Genomic DNA, 17,549 nt, shown 5'->3' with positions numbered 1-17,549 from the left:
TCGCCGACTGGGTTGCTGACTGGGTCGTTGACAGGGCCACTGAATCGTCGACTGTGTCGCTGACTGGGTGGTCAATTGTTTCGTCTTTCTGGGTCTCCGACTGTGTCTTTGACATTTCGTGGTCGCGCATCGTTACTCGCTCAAGATTGATAGAGGGAGACGAACAGTGCGAAATGAAAAGAGAAGAGTGGTCTTTAGTTAAAACGAGTATTGTCGCAAGGTCGTGATTCCAAGATTTTCGCGCCTCTTGGACGAGCCTTGTTGTGCCTGTATTCTGGTCGACGAAAGACCTTGTCCCCACACTTTTTAGATTCCCCGGCCTGGTCTTTTCCTGTTCGGCTAACTTTGACCAAATGTGCTTGCTCCTGCGGGTGGTTATACTGCTTTACTTTCAAGGAGACGTCTTCACATAATGTGTGTGTGTGTGTGTGGTTTCTCATTACAAAACTTTTATGTTGTAGTGGAACATTGATGTAGCCTGACACAATCCATGGAGGAAAGAAACGTTTGCATTCTCAAAATTTCGAAATGACTGAAGCCATTGTGGCTGCGTCGTTACACTCCATGCACCTGCAATTGAGAAAGTGCAGAAATTTCTTATCCGGATCTCTGTACTATGGCACTTGATTTTGATGGAACACTGGAAGGTGTTCATCGAAGGCTAAATCATGTAAGTCCTAAATCAAGTACGTCCAAATATGTCCGCGTCCATGGTGTAATCAGAAAGTCAAGATCAACATCATTTGACATTGAATAATGCTATTTACAACATATTCAAGTTTTCAAAGGTTCATATTAAAATATGAAATTTAGTTGATCCCATCTGAAACCATGAATTGTTAAGCTTCATATTTTGACTCGGTTGACCATGACCTTTAGTTTGAAGTTTGGCTACAAAAGACGAACAAGCAGTATAATTCGTTCTATACAGCATGCGAATGATATTCACGTCTATATTTTCAAGTTTGCGTCATTAGCACCGAACGCTGTATTATCGCGTACTTAATCTTTTTGTCGGCACATATTAAAACTTCATATTGCTGCTTACGTGTAATTTGTAGTTTCTATGATTTGCCATCATACAATTCCTATAAAAAAAATTTTTTGTCAATCGTAGCACGAAAATGTAAATAAAACATCATATGGTGGTTGACCCGGATTAACATACCATGGGGCAACAACTCTCAATAATTGTGGTGTTGGCCTAGCATGCACGTATTACAATAAACCTAAATTGCAACTTACCTATGAGAATAGTCCTACATGTAAGACCTCGACGCTGATATTTATGTTGTGGGCATCAAGGTCTTACAGCCTAACTAACGGCGCTGTGTAGCGTGTTTTGATGTCGACTAACATCGTTACAAAAGTAAAATTTTCAGGAATATTTCACACAACTGACAACTAAAAGAACAACGCTTTTCTACAAAGTAAAGTCATAATGTTTTAGTCAGACTTTGCTTACTCTGATGTCTTTTTTCTAATAAATTCAAGTTCTCACAAAAGAAATGGATCTTTTTTCAAGTTTCATTGGCCTGCATTTCAGTTAGCTGGAAAGTGATGAAAGCCAGAAATGCCGAAATTGAGTTAAGTTGAAATGTTATTCTTTAATGAAATGAATAAAAATATATTATGCCTGTTGGAACTGTAAGCATTGGTTCATTTTGTTCAAGAAACTTATCCTTAACATGAACCTACTTAAATTTAATTTGGCATACCTCGATTACTGTCACATTGCAACAAATGCAAATGTATGTCAACGGAGGGGCCCTGAGTGGCTGAGTGGTCTAAAGCACTCTGTTACGGATCACTGCCATCTCAACTCTGTCTGCGCCGGTTCGAGTCTTGGATTCAGCCAATGTGGGTATGTGAGAAAGCTTGCCAGTAGCATCTCTGTCTGCGCCAGTTTGAGTCTTTGATTCAGCCAATGTGGGTATGTGAGAAAGCTTGCCAGTAGCTTCTTGTGGGTCAGTGGTTCCTAATGGGGTTTTCCCAGGTTCTTCCTCCACATTAATACTGGCTGCCATGTATAGCCTATAGTGTGCTGAAAAATGGCATTAAACCCCACAACAGCAACAACAACAATAATAATGTCAATGGAACTTGAAAATGCGTCCATTTGCTATTATCATATTTTCATTCTGCCAGGATAAAGACAGCACAGTAGGTATATTAATTACACATAAATTAGTGGAAGAGTGTCGATATAGGCCACCAAGTGTGTGAGATGTTCCTGAAACTTTGATTACTCATTCCAATGTCAACGACACTGTAACACACTATATAAGGCCGTTATTTGGATAGTAAGACATGGCACTAAAATGAAAAACAACATGTGCTATGTCTTAGATTGTAGGACTACTATGAGAAGGAATGTCCACCTTTGCAATAGCTTAATATTTCCCCACCAAAACCCCGAAAGGATCCAAAGATCAACTTGAACACATAAATGTAATTAAAGTGAAATCCATGAATAACAACATCACAAATTAAAATCAAATATTATGTAACTTTATATGAATTTGATATGCATTGTGGGCAAATAAATACAAATGTATACAAAATTATTATTATAATTAGTAGTAGTATTGAAATATTACTGAAAGTTTAACCGTTATTGTTTTCATATATATGTACGAGAAATATCATCATAAGGAACATTTGGTCAAATTTTGGTCCATATTTGCTACCATGGAATGAAATTCCAAGCTTAACCTTGTAAGGACATGTATATCATTATTGGTTTATGGCCTATAATCATCAAACATCAGATGATACATTGAGTGTATTTCGTAATCAAAGCCAATTCAGGTATAGCAATTTCAACCGTATTTCATAGTCAAGGCCAATTCAGGTATAGCAAGTTCGACCGTTGTTTTCTGTATGATGATTAATTGAATTGCATGCACTTTATAAATTACCCAGAAAATCCAGATGGCTGTGATAATATAGAGTACATGATAATATAGCGTTGGAGTATAAATGTAGCTAAAAGTAACTAACTTGTTTTGCTTCATTTGAGGTATTTCAACACCATTGAATCGACATAAAGCATAACATCTCATTATGATAAAATGAGAGCATCATGAGATGTTACAATCTAGATCAGTGCTAAAACCACTCTGGTGGCCTAAGTGGTTAGAGTGTATGCCTCATATGTGGGAGGTCATGGGTTTGAACCCTGGCTGAGTCATACCAAAGACTTAAACAAATGGTACTAACAGCTGCCTTGCTTGGCCTTCAGCATTAAAAGGTAAGTGTAAGGACTGGTCAGCCTGGTGTTGTTGTTTTGTAGGGTTTAACGCCATTTTTCAGCACACGATAAGCTATACATGGTGGCCAGTATTAATGGTGGAAGAAGAACCCGGGAAATCCCCAGAAGAACCACCGACCCTTGAGAAGTTACTGGCAAGCTTTCTCACATACCCACATTGGCCGATTCCAAGACTTGAACCCACGCAGACAGTGATGAGATGGCAGTGCTCCGTAACGGAGAGTACTTTAGACCACTTGGAGCCCCAGTCAGCCTGGTGTCAGGATAATATGACTGGATGGGACATCATGTTATACGTCTGCGGCATGATGCTCCAGTGCTAGACATCTATATAAACTGCCACACTACAGACATCATAGCAATATGACTGAATTTTTTTTAAAGCTACAGTACAAATCCAAATCACTCACACACATTTTTATGCATATGAATATTATAGGTAATTACATTTTCAGACCACAAAAGAAATTTGAAAAACTTTTCAATGTAAATTTTCAGTTTTTTTTAGACTTTGTCATATTTGAGTGAAAAGTATGTCGAAACAGTTGTAAAAAACCCACTTATAGTTGGCAAAATAAATTTGGTGTGTAAGTTTGAACATATATAATAATGACCTATTTGATTTTCAGACTTCTAATGCAATTTTCTACTTTTCAAAAATTTTGGAACTCATACTTTTCCAGTGGAAAACTTGCTGAAAGGATTGAATAGAAACCACGTGACTTAGAAAACTGAAATTTAATGGGCATGTTTGTATGCAAATGTAGATGACCTGGTTTTATTTTCATAATTCTAAGGCAATTTTTAGTCCAGTTTCATAAATTTGTGAATTCAACTTTTGACCTTTTTTGTAGCATTGGTGGCTTATATATTTTACAATGACATATCCAGTTTATATGTTGTTAACTTATTTAGATCTAGCAAGAACATTCCATACCCAAGGTTCAGTTCTGGGACCTGACAGTTTTTTAACTCTTAAAAATCAGGTCTCAAAATTTGCCCCTTTATTGTTGGGAACTTTGTAAATTGCATAGAAAATCTACATTACCTAATGACATCATTGAAAAATATTTCTACTTTTCTGTATGTCCCACCATAACAGTGGTATGGGTATATAGGGTTACCTCTGTATGCCTGTTTTCCTGTCTGTCCATTTATCCATCACACCTTGCATAGAGTATATTGGAAACATATACATATAGTATAATGGATATATACATTCAGTATATTGGTGATATAGATAGAGTATGTTGGTATTATATACATACAGTATACTGGATATATACTTACATTATTTTGGAGATATAAATACAGTATATTGGATATATACATACAGTACATTTGAAATATACATACAGTATACTGGAGATATGCATGCAATATATTGGACAGTATATGCATAGTATATTGGAAATATATACATACAGTATATTGGAAATACATACATACAGTGTATTGGAAATATATATACAGTATATTGGATATATACATACACTGTTGGAAATATACATACAGTATTTTGTAGATATGCATGCAGTATATTGGAGATATGCATAGTATATTGGAAATATATACATACAGTATATTGGAAATATATAGTATATTGGAGATATGCATATATTATATTGGAAATATATACATACAGTATATTGGTGATATGCATATCATAAATATTACAGTTGGCATAAAAGAATCATACTCATAATCGTGCATGATATTTATCCAATGTAATTTTGTTGTTTTTTCTTCATAGTCTGAGCTTGACCCTCCGATGTGGCCATTGCCATGTTGTGAAATGGCTATTATTACAGGAGAAAATGTTTTGTAACAAAGCTGGGAAAGAGCCACATTTTCGAGAAAGCATTGCACTGAAAGGTGCCAGCTACCCATCAGATTCCTGGACCAATATTCCACCTTCAATTCTTCAAAAAGTTGGCAGAGATCTCCACAACAGAAAACACCATCCTATAAGTTTGATAAAACTACGAATAAAAAACTTTTTCTATAATAACTTCCTTAGGAGAGGAAGCCCCATTTTCTCTGTATATGACAATTTAAGCCCTGTAGTGACACTTAAACAAAACTTTGACAATCTCTTGGTTCCTCTTGATCACCCAAGCCGTGCACAGTCTGATAGTTACTACTTCAATAGGTCTCACATGCTGAGGGCTCACACTACTGCGCATCAGAAAGACCTGATTATGTCGGGACTGAATTCATTTCTGATTGTGGGAGATGTTTATAGGAGAGATACAGTTGATGCCAGTCATTACCCTGTCTTCCATCAGGTTGATGGAGTTCGACTTTTCACCCAAGAGGAGGTAAGCTTGACTGCCATGGATTATCTGGCATTCTAAGTTTGTATGCTTTATTGTATCTTAATTTATTTTCATTAGATGTGTGCATTGTTTTGTAGTGTCATCACCTGTATGTACTTAGTGTTTGTATTTAGTATTTTATGTTTGTATTTAGTACTTTGTGATTATATTTAGTACTTTATATTTATTTTTAGTACTTTGTATTTATTTTTAGTTCTTTGTGTTTATATATAGTACTTTGTTTTATATTTAGTACTTTTTGTGTTTATATTTAGTATTTTGTGTATATATTTAGTTCCAGGAGAGCTATGGTGGCTTAGTATTTAACATGCCAGAGTGAATCAGTGAAATGTGAGTTCCAGTCCTGCTGGGTTGGCTACTCTGATGTGTTTTTGGCTAAGCACATTATGGTCTTTTGTTTGTTGATGTGGCATTAAACAGTCAGTCATTACTGCAAATTCTAGATTTTTTGTGAGTCTCAATTTTTTTGCGTTTTAGTGAAAAATGATATTTTTTATCATTGTGTAACTTTGTAGATGGGGGAAAGGGTTTGATTATAGCCCTAGATACCCCGACACTAGGGGTATATAGTAATACTCACATCTATCTGTTTATCCATTCTTCCATCTGGCACCTATTAGCATGACTAGTCCCAACTAGTCCTATATTCTTTTATGTTTAGTAATTATCATGTTGATATTGACAATTCACTTTTCTCCTGCAACTTGTTAGCTTAACTCATCATAGTCCAGAAAAGCTTATGGGATGGCATTTTTTGTCTGCTATCTGTTGTCCATCCATCTGTTAGCTCTCTCCTCCTAAACTACTTAGAGGATTTCCATGAACACATTTAAACACACATTCATCATAAAGTCTAGTTGGTCATAAGTGAAAATGGTTTCAACCTGACATCCAGTATGGCTGCCACAGCAGCCATCTTGAAAATCTTGTTATGGAAATTCCTATCAACTTTGGGTTTCATGAGAAGACTTCTAATGGCATATATTTGGTCTAATAGTGTCTAGTTGATCTGAAATGAAAATGATGCTAATCTGACATCCAATATGGCCATCATAGTGGCCTCGTACAAAATATAATTAACACAAGTCCTTCTGAATAGATGACCATGTCGACCTAGGGTTTTCACCAGGCTACTTTTTATTCTATCTATCTATCTAGTTGGTCCTAAATGAATTTGTGCCAAAAAATCTTACATCCACTATGATAGCTTTATTGAAAATCTTGTGATTGCTACTCCTTCTGACTGGATGCTGACATTGACACAAAAAGACATGTACTCCTTCTGACTGGATGCTGACATTGACACCAAAAGACATGTACTCCTTCTGACTGGATGCTGACATTGACACCAAGAGACTTGTAACTTCTTCTGACTGGATGCTGATATTGACACCAAGAGACTTGTAACTTCTTCTGACTGGATGCTGATATTGAAACCAAAAGACTAATACCCTGTCTAACTGGAGACTGATATTGACACCAGGAGACTTGTTCTTTTTCTTACTGGATGCTGATATTGAAGCTAAAAGATTTAAACTCCTTTTGACTGGAGACTGATATTAACACCAAGAGACTTGTACTTTTCATGATTGAATGCTTATATTGACACAAAGGGACTTTTACTTCTTCTGAGTGGATGCTGATATTGACCCCAAGAGACTTGTACTTATCATGACTGGATGCTGATATTGACATGGGGTTTTCACCAAAAGACTTCTACTGATGTCTAGTTGGTCCTAAATGAAAATGGTACTGATCTGATATCTAATATGGCCAGCACAGCAGGCAGTTTAAAAATAAATAGGCATTATGAACAAGGCAACATTCTCTGCTTCCCTTTGCCTATCCCTGATGGGAATCTTGAATTCCCATGGGACATCTCCACATGTGCCCAAGTTGGCTGCCATGGTGAATCCTTGGGTGAGACAAATTACTGCAGTTGCCTCAGTACTAAATAGTCAAATAGTCTACTTGTAATGCTGTGCCATAAAACACCAAACACCCTCCCCACCCCCTTTCTGTCTATAAACTGAACTTTAAAAAATCTTACATTACTTTGATTAGGAACTAGGGACTATACATAAGAATTATGCCTTTATCTATGGAAATAATATTTTATCAGACTTATTGTAAAATAGGTAACATGGACATGATATAAGGTATGGGAGATAGTTCACACAGGCTGTGTTAGTTCAAATTCATTGATAAATGATACTTATATAGCTGTTAAGTAAGACAGGTGAGCAGTAACAGGCCCACTTTGGTCTCTTGTTAGATCTGTTTATGCTTTTTTCCTTCTAAATTTTCAGCTGTTTAACAGTGTAAGAGATCCAGTAGGGTTGTCGCTGTTTGAGAAGACAGTTGGGGAAAGACTACCAGACAAACAAGAGGACCACTCTTTGGAGGCTGTCAAATTGGTGGAACATGATCTCAAATCAACATTGGAACATTTGGCACACCATCTTTTTGGAAAAGGCAAATATTTATATTAATTTTCAAAGTGACACTTTACCCCCACTCCAAACAGTTGACAAATTAAGCATCATTAAGCTGCCATGAATTTGCAATTTCCCCTTACTCCTTACCATTTGAAAATCTAGCAAATTAATTGAAAGTCTCACATATGAAAATGTGCTCTGTGAATTATACAATTTTCCTAATAATGAGCACAAGTAGGAGTTTTGAGTATAACTATTTCTGACTTTACTAAATAGGAATATGAATACAAGTATCTCTGACTATACTGAATAGGAGTACGAGTACAAGTATCTCTGACTATACTGAATAGGAGTATGAGTACAAGTATCTCAGACTTTACTAGATAGGAGTATGAGTACAAGTATCTCTGACTTTACTAGATAGGAGTATGAGTACAAGTATCTCTGACTATACTGAATAGGAATATGAGTAAAAGTATTTCTGACTTTACTAAATAGGAATATGAGTACAAGTATATCTGACTATACTGAATAGGAGTATGAGTACAAGTATCTCTGACTTTACTAAATAGGAATATGAGTAAAAGTATTTCTGACTTTACTAAATAGGAATATGAGGACAAGTCTCTGACTTTACTGAATAGGAATATGAATACAAGTATCTCCGACTATACTAAATAGGAATATGAGTACAAGCATCTCTGACTTTACTAAATAGGAATATGAATACAAGTATCTCTGACTATACTAAATAGGAGTATGAGTACAAGTATCTCTGACTATACTGAATAGGAGTATGAGTACAAGTATCTCAGACTTTACTAGATAGGAGTATGAGTACAAGTATCTCTGACTATACTGAATAGGAATATGAGTAAAAGTATTTCTGACTTTACTAAATAGGAATATGAGTACAAGTATCGCTGACTATACTGAATAGGAGTATGAGTACAAGTATCTCTGACTTTACTAAATAGGAATATGAGTAAAAGTATTTCTGACTTTACTAAATAGGAATATGAGGACAAGTCTCTCTGACTTTACTGAATAGGAATATGAATACAAGTATCTCTGACTTTACTAAATAGGAATATGAGTAAAAGTATTTCTGACTTTACTGAATAGGAATATGAATACAAGTATCTCTGATTATACTGAATAGGAGTATGAGTACAAGTATCTCTGACTTTACTAGATAGGAGTATGAGTACAAGTATCTCTGACTATACTGAATAGGAATATGAGTAAAAGTATTTCTGACTTTACTAAATAGGAATATGAGTACAAGTATCTCTGACTTTACTAAATAGGAGTATGAGTACAAGTATCTCTGACTTTACTAAATAGGAATATAAGTAAAAGTATTTCTGACTTTACTAAATAGGAATATGAGGACAAGTCTCTGACTTTACTAAATAGGAGCATGAGTACAAATATCACTGACTTTACTGAATAGGAGCATGAGTACAAATATCACTGACTTTACTAAATAGGAGTATGAGTACAAGTCTCTCTGACTTTACTGAATAGGAGTATGAGTACAAGTATCTTTGACTTTACTGAATAGGAGCATGAGTACAAATATCTCTGACTTTACTAAATAGGAGTATGAGTACAAGTCTCTCTGACTATACTGAATAGGAGTATGAGTACAAATATCACTGACTTTACTAAATAGGAATATGAGGACATGTATCTCTTACTTTACTAAATAGGAATATGAGTACAAGTATCTTTGACTTTATTGAATAGGAGTATGAGTACAAGTATTTATGACTTTACTAAACAGGATTATGAGTACAAGTATTTCTGACTTTCCTAATTATGAGCACAAGTAGGAGTAGGAGTACAAGTATATCCAATTGAGAGTACAGGTAGGAGTACAATTATCTCTAATTGAGAGTACATGTAGGAGTACAAGTAGGAGTAGGAGTACAAGTATCTCCAATTGAGAGTACAGGTAGGAGCACAGGTAGAAGTAGGAGTACAAGTATATCCAATTGAGAGTACAGGTATGAGTAGAAGTAGTAGTAGGAGTACAAGTAGGAGTACAAGTATCTCTAATTGAGAGTACAGTATGAGTACAAGTATATCTAATTGAGAGTACAGGTAGGAGTACACATATCTCTAATTGAGAGTATAATTAGGAGTACAAGTAGGAGCAGGACTACAAGTATCTCCAATTGAGGGTACAGGTAGGAGTACAAGTCGGAGTAGGAGTACAAGTATCCCTAATTGAGAATACAGGTAGGAGTACAAGTATCTCTAATTGAGAGTACAGGTAGGAGGAATACAAGTAGGAGTAGGAGTACCAATATTTCTGACTTTCTGAATTTTAAGTAGAGGTATGAATACTCAGAATACTATGGGAATAGTTTTGACGTTGCATTTGCGTAGAATTCAGAAGCCTGACTCTCCATGCCTTTATTCTGAGTTTTTTTGTTGTAAACAAATGAGCTGCTTTTTATTCTTTATTCTTCAAAACAGATTGAACATTCATTCAGATAGATTGATGTAATAACTGTTAAGTGCAAGAACATTAGATTAAAATGAGCAGCAAAAGTGCTTAATGAAATATAAAGCATAAGTACAATTTCCTTTATTTGTGTGACCACCACTGATGGGGATATTAATTTTAGACTGAAGCCATTAATGATGTAATTTTATACTGTTTGACTGTACTATAGGACAAGACTTCAGAATGCTGACTGTACTTAATGTAAAGACTTAAGAATACAGATGTACTGACTTACTGTGTATCATATAATGTGTACTGTTGTATCATATAATGTGTAGTGTTGTATCATATAATGTGTACTGTTGTATTATATAATATGTACTGTTGTTTCATATAAGGTGTACTGTTGTATCATATAAGGTGTACTGTTGTATCATATAAGGTGTAATGTTGTATCATATAAGGTGTACTGTTATCATATCATGCATACTGTTATATCATATAATGTGTACTGTTGTATCTTAATGTGTAGTTATATCATATAACATGTACTGTTGTATCATATAATGTGTACTGCTATATCATGTAATGCATACTGTTATATCATATAATGCATAATGTTGTATCTTAATGTGTACTGCTGTATCATATAATATGTACTGTTGTATAAAATGTGTACTGTTATATAGCATGTATTGTAGTATCTTAATGTGTACTTTTGTATCATATAATGTGTACTGTTGTAACATATGTGTAGTTATACCATATAATGTGTACTGTTATATAATGTAATGCATACTGTTGTATAATATAGTGTGTACTGTTGTATCATATAATGTGTAATGTTGTGTCATATAATTTGTACTGTTATATCATGTAATACATACTGTTACATTATATAATGTGTACTGTTGTATCATGATGTGTACTGTTGTATCATAAGGTGTACTGTTGTATCATAACGTGTACTGTTGTATCACATAATGTGTATGTGTACTGTTGTATCATATAATGTGTACTATTGTATCATAATGTGACTGCTTACAGGTTTAGCTAGATAAAGACATGTATATAATTCAAAATAGAGAAAAGTAAAACAGAAGACAAGCTTCTGATTTAATGTTGAACATAGTGTGTCTGAACAATGCTGAGCTTATTTGCTGCTGTTTCCCAGTCAGGTGGTTAGTGTGTCTGAAAAACACTGGGCTTACTCACTGCTGTTTCCCAGTCAGGTGGTTAGTATGTCTGAAAAACACTGGGCTTACTTGCTGCTGTTTCCCAGTCAGATGTATAGTGTGCTGCTAAAACACTGGGCTTACTTGCTGCTGTTTCCCAGAGAGGTGTATAGTGTACTGCTAAAACACTGGGTTTACTCACTGCTGTTTCCAAGTCAGGTGTATAGTGTGCCAGTATAACACTAGGCTTACTTGCATTTTTCCATTCAGGTGTGTAATACACCTGAAAAAACATGGGGCTCATTTGCTGCAGTTAATTAGGGTGTTTAATGTGTCTGAAAAAAAACTGGGCTTACTTGCTGCAGTTTTCATGTCAGATGCATAGTGTGTCTGAAAAACACTGGGCTTACTTGCATCAGATTCTCATAGTGTGTCTGAAAAACACTGGGCTTACTTGCATTAGTTTCTCATAGTGTGTCTGAAAAACACTGGGCTTACTTGCATCAGTTTCTCATAGTGTGTCTGAAAAACACTGGGCTTGCTTGCATCAGTTTCTCATAGTTTGCCTGAAAAATACTGGGCTTACTTGCATCAGTTTCTCATAGTTTGCCTGAAAAATACTGGACTTACTTGCATCAGTTTCTCATAGTGTGTCTGAGAAACACTGAGCTTACTTGCATCAGTTTCTCATAGTTTGCCTGAAAAATACTGGGCTTACTTACATCATTTTCTCATAATGTGTCTGAAAAACACTGGGCTTACTTGCATCAGTTTCTCATAGTTTGCCTGAAAAATACTGGGCTTACTTACATCAGTTTCTCATAGTGTGTCTGAAAAACACTGGACTTACTTGCATCAGTTTCTCGTAGTTTGCCTGAAAAATACTGGGCTTACTTGCTGCAGTTTTCCAGTCTGGTGTGTAGTGTGCCTAAAAGGTGTATTTTTACTAATGGCTAAGACAAATAAGAGATCAACAGTATGGTCAAGTCAGTTGATATAATACAAATGGGATGTGTGTTAATCAACATATTTACCACATAGTTTATGCTTGATCTGACATCATATGCACATAAACTTAGTTTCCCAAAGAAAGATGGGATTAAACATTCTTGGTCTTTTCCAGTAGGTCCTGTTAATATGATTCTCTCTTGGTTCACAAATAAAGGTCACTCATGAAGAAAAGAGAATCTTCTTTGAGTCTCAAAATTAGGCATTGCTTAAATTTCTGTTTTCATTCAAATTAATTTTGTATAAGTTTTGAACTTTAACTTAAAATGTTAGCAATAAAAATTTGTACAAGTATGTGTTCAAATATTTGGATTTTTATGACTCCAAAGTAGAGAGCAATTGAGTACAGTGTTTCACCTCATGTCTGCTGTGAACAAAACAAGATATCCATTCACGCAAATTACATTAAAAATTCAAATTTGACGTTGAAATGGGTGGGGTCTGTTTGTTATTGTTAGAAACATTTCTGATTCTATTGAGAATTGAATAAACATTATTTAATACTGCTCCATCATGCATTGGTATATTTATTGTTTCTGTCTTCAGAATCCGAGATTCAGTGGGTAGATGCCTACTTTCCATTTACCCATCCCTCCTGGGAACTGGAGATCAAATATCAAGATAAATGGCTGGAAGTTTTGGGCTGTGGGATAATTGAGCAAGAAATTCTTCGAAGTGGTAAAAAAAATCAAACAATTATGAACTATATTGTTTAATTTAATAAATGTTTGTTTCATTTATCAATGGTTTTATGCATGTATTTAGCTTTTTGGGTCACCAAGCTGTAAGGCAATGTGAGGATATGGTACAGCTGTGTGTCTTGTATGTGTCATTCATTCATACAGTGACACAAGCTATTTTAAACTTGTAAAATCCCACAGGTTGAATTTCAACCAAATTTTGTACAAAATACATGGGCATGATGGGATTTCAGAGTTGAATAAACCATGCCAATGTGCTGTGAAAGAAAGCCACTGTTACTAAAAATAGATTAACCATTACCGACTTTTTCCAAAATATTCACTGAAGAAAATTTGACAAGAGGAAGCATCTTGACATTAAGGGCTTTCTGTCTTTTTTGCAAAATGTTGCATCATCAGATATGGTCAGCATTAGTAAAACTTATAAAAAACCTTTAAATGGTATTTTTCTTAAATCACCAGAGTAGAATTTGACCATGTTTAACAGAGAGCATAGGATATAAAGGGCTTTCATATTTGTGCAAATCATGCTTATCCACAATAAAATATGGCACACTTACAAAAATATAAACAACTACAGTGATTTATTTTCAAAAGCCATTGAACAAAATTTGACCAAATTCGATGGAAAACACCCTGGCATGGAGGTCTTTCAATTTTCTACAAACATACCAGTCCTGTGATATTTTCAGATTACCAGACTGTGATATTTTCAGACAACCAGACTGTGATACTTTCAGACTACCAACCATACTGTGATATTTTCAGACAACCAGACTGTGATATTTTCAGACTACCAGACTGGTATTTTCAGATGACCAGACTGACATTTTATAAAATATTCTGTGAGATTTGAGTAAATTCTGTGAGATGATGTTTTTTTCCCCCTTCGAGGTCATCAGTGTGCAGTAATTTGAAATGCACATAAATTACCCTTTGGGTCCACTTTTACAACTGCCCATACATTCTCATCAGTTGCATCTAACTGCAAACTGTATAGAACCAGGTCTTTTGTTAGAGTCTATTCAGTAATCAGTAGAAAACATAATTGATAAAAATCCCAGATTTTCTTTTTATTGTATAATTTTAAAGGCAAAATCCATTGATTGGCATGGATTTTTTTCCTCCATTCATTTCCAGTTGATTAATGGCTGCCTTACTACATTAATAATTTTGGACTGTGATTTTTTTTACAAATTTAACTATAATTATTTATAATGTGTCACAATGTGAATTTTGTCAAATAAATTAAAAGTAAATACGTTTTTTTTTTTTATAATTTATTCTCATTAACACATGACTTGCATGGGTTGTTATAGTGAACATTGTTGGGGCAGGGGTATTGTATCTGACAGATGTAAAAGCTTAACATCTTTAAACAACAGATTTTAATGAATTTGAGTTTACTTGTAAGGATTTTCTTCATTTTGTTTACTTCTTCATTAAACGTGAATTCTGTGGCCTTGGCAAGCTTACAGTCTATCTCAGTAACAGATGCTGTACCCAAAATTTTGAATGTCGCTTAAGTTTGGTTTGCAATGAACACTCATCAATCTGTGATTTGTCCATCATTGTAAAGCATAATTATAACTGTAATGGGAGGCAAAATTGTTACTTAAACAGTTTTATTAGTATATGTAATCAAGAGCTGTTCCTCAGATTGTGTACAGTTTGCCATGTCTGTGTGTGTGTGATTTGGATTTTTATCATAGCTTTAAAAAGAATTCAGTCATATTGCTATGATGTCTGCAGTGTGGCAGTTTATAGCAATGTCTAGCACTGAGGCATCATGCTGCAGACGTGGCATCATGTCCCACCCAGTCACATTATCCTGACACCAGGCCAACCAGTCCTGACACTAACTTCATAATGCTGAGCACCAAGCGAGGCAGCTGCTTGTACCAATTTTTATAAGTCTTTGGTATGACTCTGCATCATTTCGAATCCATGACCACCCACATCCGAGGTGGATACTCTAACCACTTAGGCCACCAGAGTGGTTGTGTACAGTTTGGTGTATGATATTCTATGGGTATCACAGAATATCAAATAGCAACAGAGTTTTTCCTAAAATCTGTGATACTGTATGGGTACCATACATACTCACATATAAGTCAAGTAAATTAGCAAACAGTAAAGATCATGATCTGCCTTAGCATAATGCACTTGCAGATCAGGGTCTATCTCATTTGTTCTACGGATTACTCCTAACAAACTGCATAGACCCAGATCTGTCTGTGCTTTATGCCACTTCAGATCTTGGTCTGTGCAGTTTGCAGTTGGAATCGTCATATAAGTTAGTATTGATGGTATCATAGAATATCAAATAGCAACAGGTCATGCTAGTTAAATCGCTGACATTTTCATGATTATTCTGGAAGTTCAGACTTAAACCCTACTTTTTGTTCCTTGGAGTTCATTTTATTTCTGAATGGCACTGAGATAAATGTACGCTGGAATGTCTAGCATCTGGACATTTGAAGATTTGTTGATATAAGACAGAGAGTGAAAGAGAAATGGAGGAAGAGAGAGAGAGAAGAAGAAGGAAAATGAAGTAGGCATAAATATGGAAATACAGGCTTGAATAACATTCATAGGGGCAGATATAATTCTTAAAGAAAAAGAAAGAAATTCCAAATATAATATTGCCACTTTGTTGATAAAAGTGGTATTACCACTGTGGCCATATTGTTTTTCTCCCAATGCTACAATTCAATATCTCATTAACAAATATATAAGAAATGGTTATATGGTATATATTTAAATAGTTTTCCAAGTAATGACCCAGAGACTAGTCTCTGGCATTTATTATTGTATACATTTGGTTAGGTTGGTTTGCTATTTTGCAGTATTGTTTTCATTTTTCTGTTGTTTTGCATGCCATGATGGAAAGTCATAACATTGTTTCATAGACAGCATGATCGGACAGAAAGGTCAAATCCTTAGGATAAATAGATGGGGGGAACAACCTTGTATTGATAATTTAATTCAATTTGGAAAATATTTTGAAAGACACTTGTGTCCGACTTAATGTATAATAAGGATAGAATTGCTCTCATTTCTATTTCAAACCAGGTGGTGCTGCACATCAGATTGGCTGGGCATTTGGTCTCGGTTTGGAACGACTGGCCATGAAACTGTACAATATTCCAGACATCCGGCTCTTCTGGAGTGAAAGTCCAGATTTTCTGTCCCAGTTCCATGTGGATAATCCGGAAACACCCATCACATTCAAGGTTTGTTTGGTCCTTCATTAATTTATGTGATATAGGCAAAAGTATTTCATTTAAAGTCATTATGACCAAAAACACAAGAGAGGTCCTTTGCTGATTGTTTGTTGCATGATTCTTTATTTGAGTTCTCAAGATTTATAATAAGGCAATCCACATGAATTAGTGGCCAGTCATTTGTGTGTTTAATCATTGCCTGGCATTTTATTTTTTGCAGTATTCAGACTGCAAATAAAGCAACTGAGATTAGCACCAAATTATCAGCCAGTGAGAAAATATTTGAAACTACCCTCCCCCCGATACCTCATGGCCTGATAACTCGCGAACCTGCTTCTAACATGGGACCAGGCATTGATCTCGTTTTTAAAAGCAGAAAATACCCAAAAGATTGATCCCAATTTGATGAATTTGAAGAAAAACATGATCAAAATTGGTAATGGAAACTTAGAAATATCGCTCGTTTTATCATCGAAAAGGGTAGATAGGACCTGGAAATTTACTCAGCATTATGAGATATTTAAATAAGAATTGTTACATTCTTAGTACACTGTAATTAATGATAATCAAGAAAAATTTTATCAATGAAAATGTCACTTGCGCCTAATGGAGGCAGTACTATAATAAATAAGTAGCAATTAAAATAATTTTTTATTAGGTGAAATGTATGTTTTACTTCAATCTTCTAGTTCCTTTTAAATGTGACTATTATAAAGGCAAAGTGTCCTCTAGTAATTAAATGTAAAATGTGTCAATCTACTTAAATGCTATGTCCACGATTGTTTCTCTGAGAACCTAATTAAGTGCTGACCGGGTTTTGATATCTGATTAGCGGAAGCATTTGTTGTATTGTTGTTGCACTGAATTAAGGTTAGAGTGTCCACCTTGGAAGTGGAAGGTCATGGGTTCGATCCCCTGCCGAGTCATAC

The 17,549-nt window shown here is 35.1% G+C and overlaps 1 protein-coding gene across 1 annotated transcript in view; it reads left to right on the top strand.

Moving 5' to 3' along the window:
• The first annotated feature begins 697 nt into the window (after window positions 1–697).
• The window catches only part of LOC149782604 (phenylalanine--tRNA ligase, mitochondrial-like), a 28,293-nt gene continuing 11,441 nt past the window's right edge, over window positions 698–17,549 (top strand). The window contains exons 1-5 of the mRNA XM_089934082.1: window positions 698–788; window positions 5,028–5,595; window positions 7,923–8,088; window positions 13,239–13,370; window positions 16,469–16,629. Of these exons, the coding sequence (XP_089790208.1) occupies window positions 757–788; window positions 5,028–5,595; window positions 7,923–8,088; window positions 13,239–13,370; window positions 16,469–16,629 (1,059 nt within the window). The 5' untranslated portion in view covers window positions 698–756. The remainder of the gene's footprint in view (window positions 789–5,027; window positions 5,596–7,922; window positions 8,089–13,238; window positions 13,371–16,468; window positions 16,630–17,549) is intronic.

Source organism: Sinohyriopsis cumingii, chromosome 15, assembly GCF_028554795.1.
Source record: "Sinohyriopsis cumingii isolate HCF-2022 chromosome 15, ASM2855479v2, whole genome shotgun sequence".
NCBI classification, from domain to species: domain Eukaryota; kingdom Metazoa; phylum Mollusca; class Bivalvia; order Unionida; family Unionidae; genus Sinohyriopsis; species Sinohyriopsis cumingii.
Note: the sequence above shows the minus strand (reverse complement) of the source record. Positions and strands in the feature narration are given on the sequence as shown.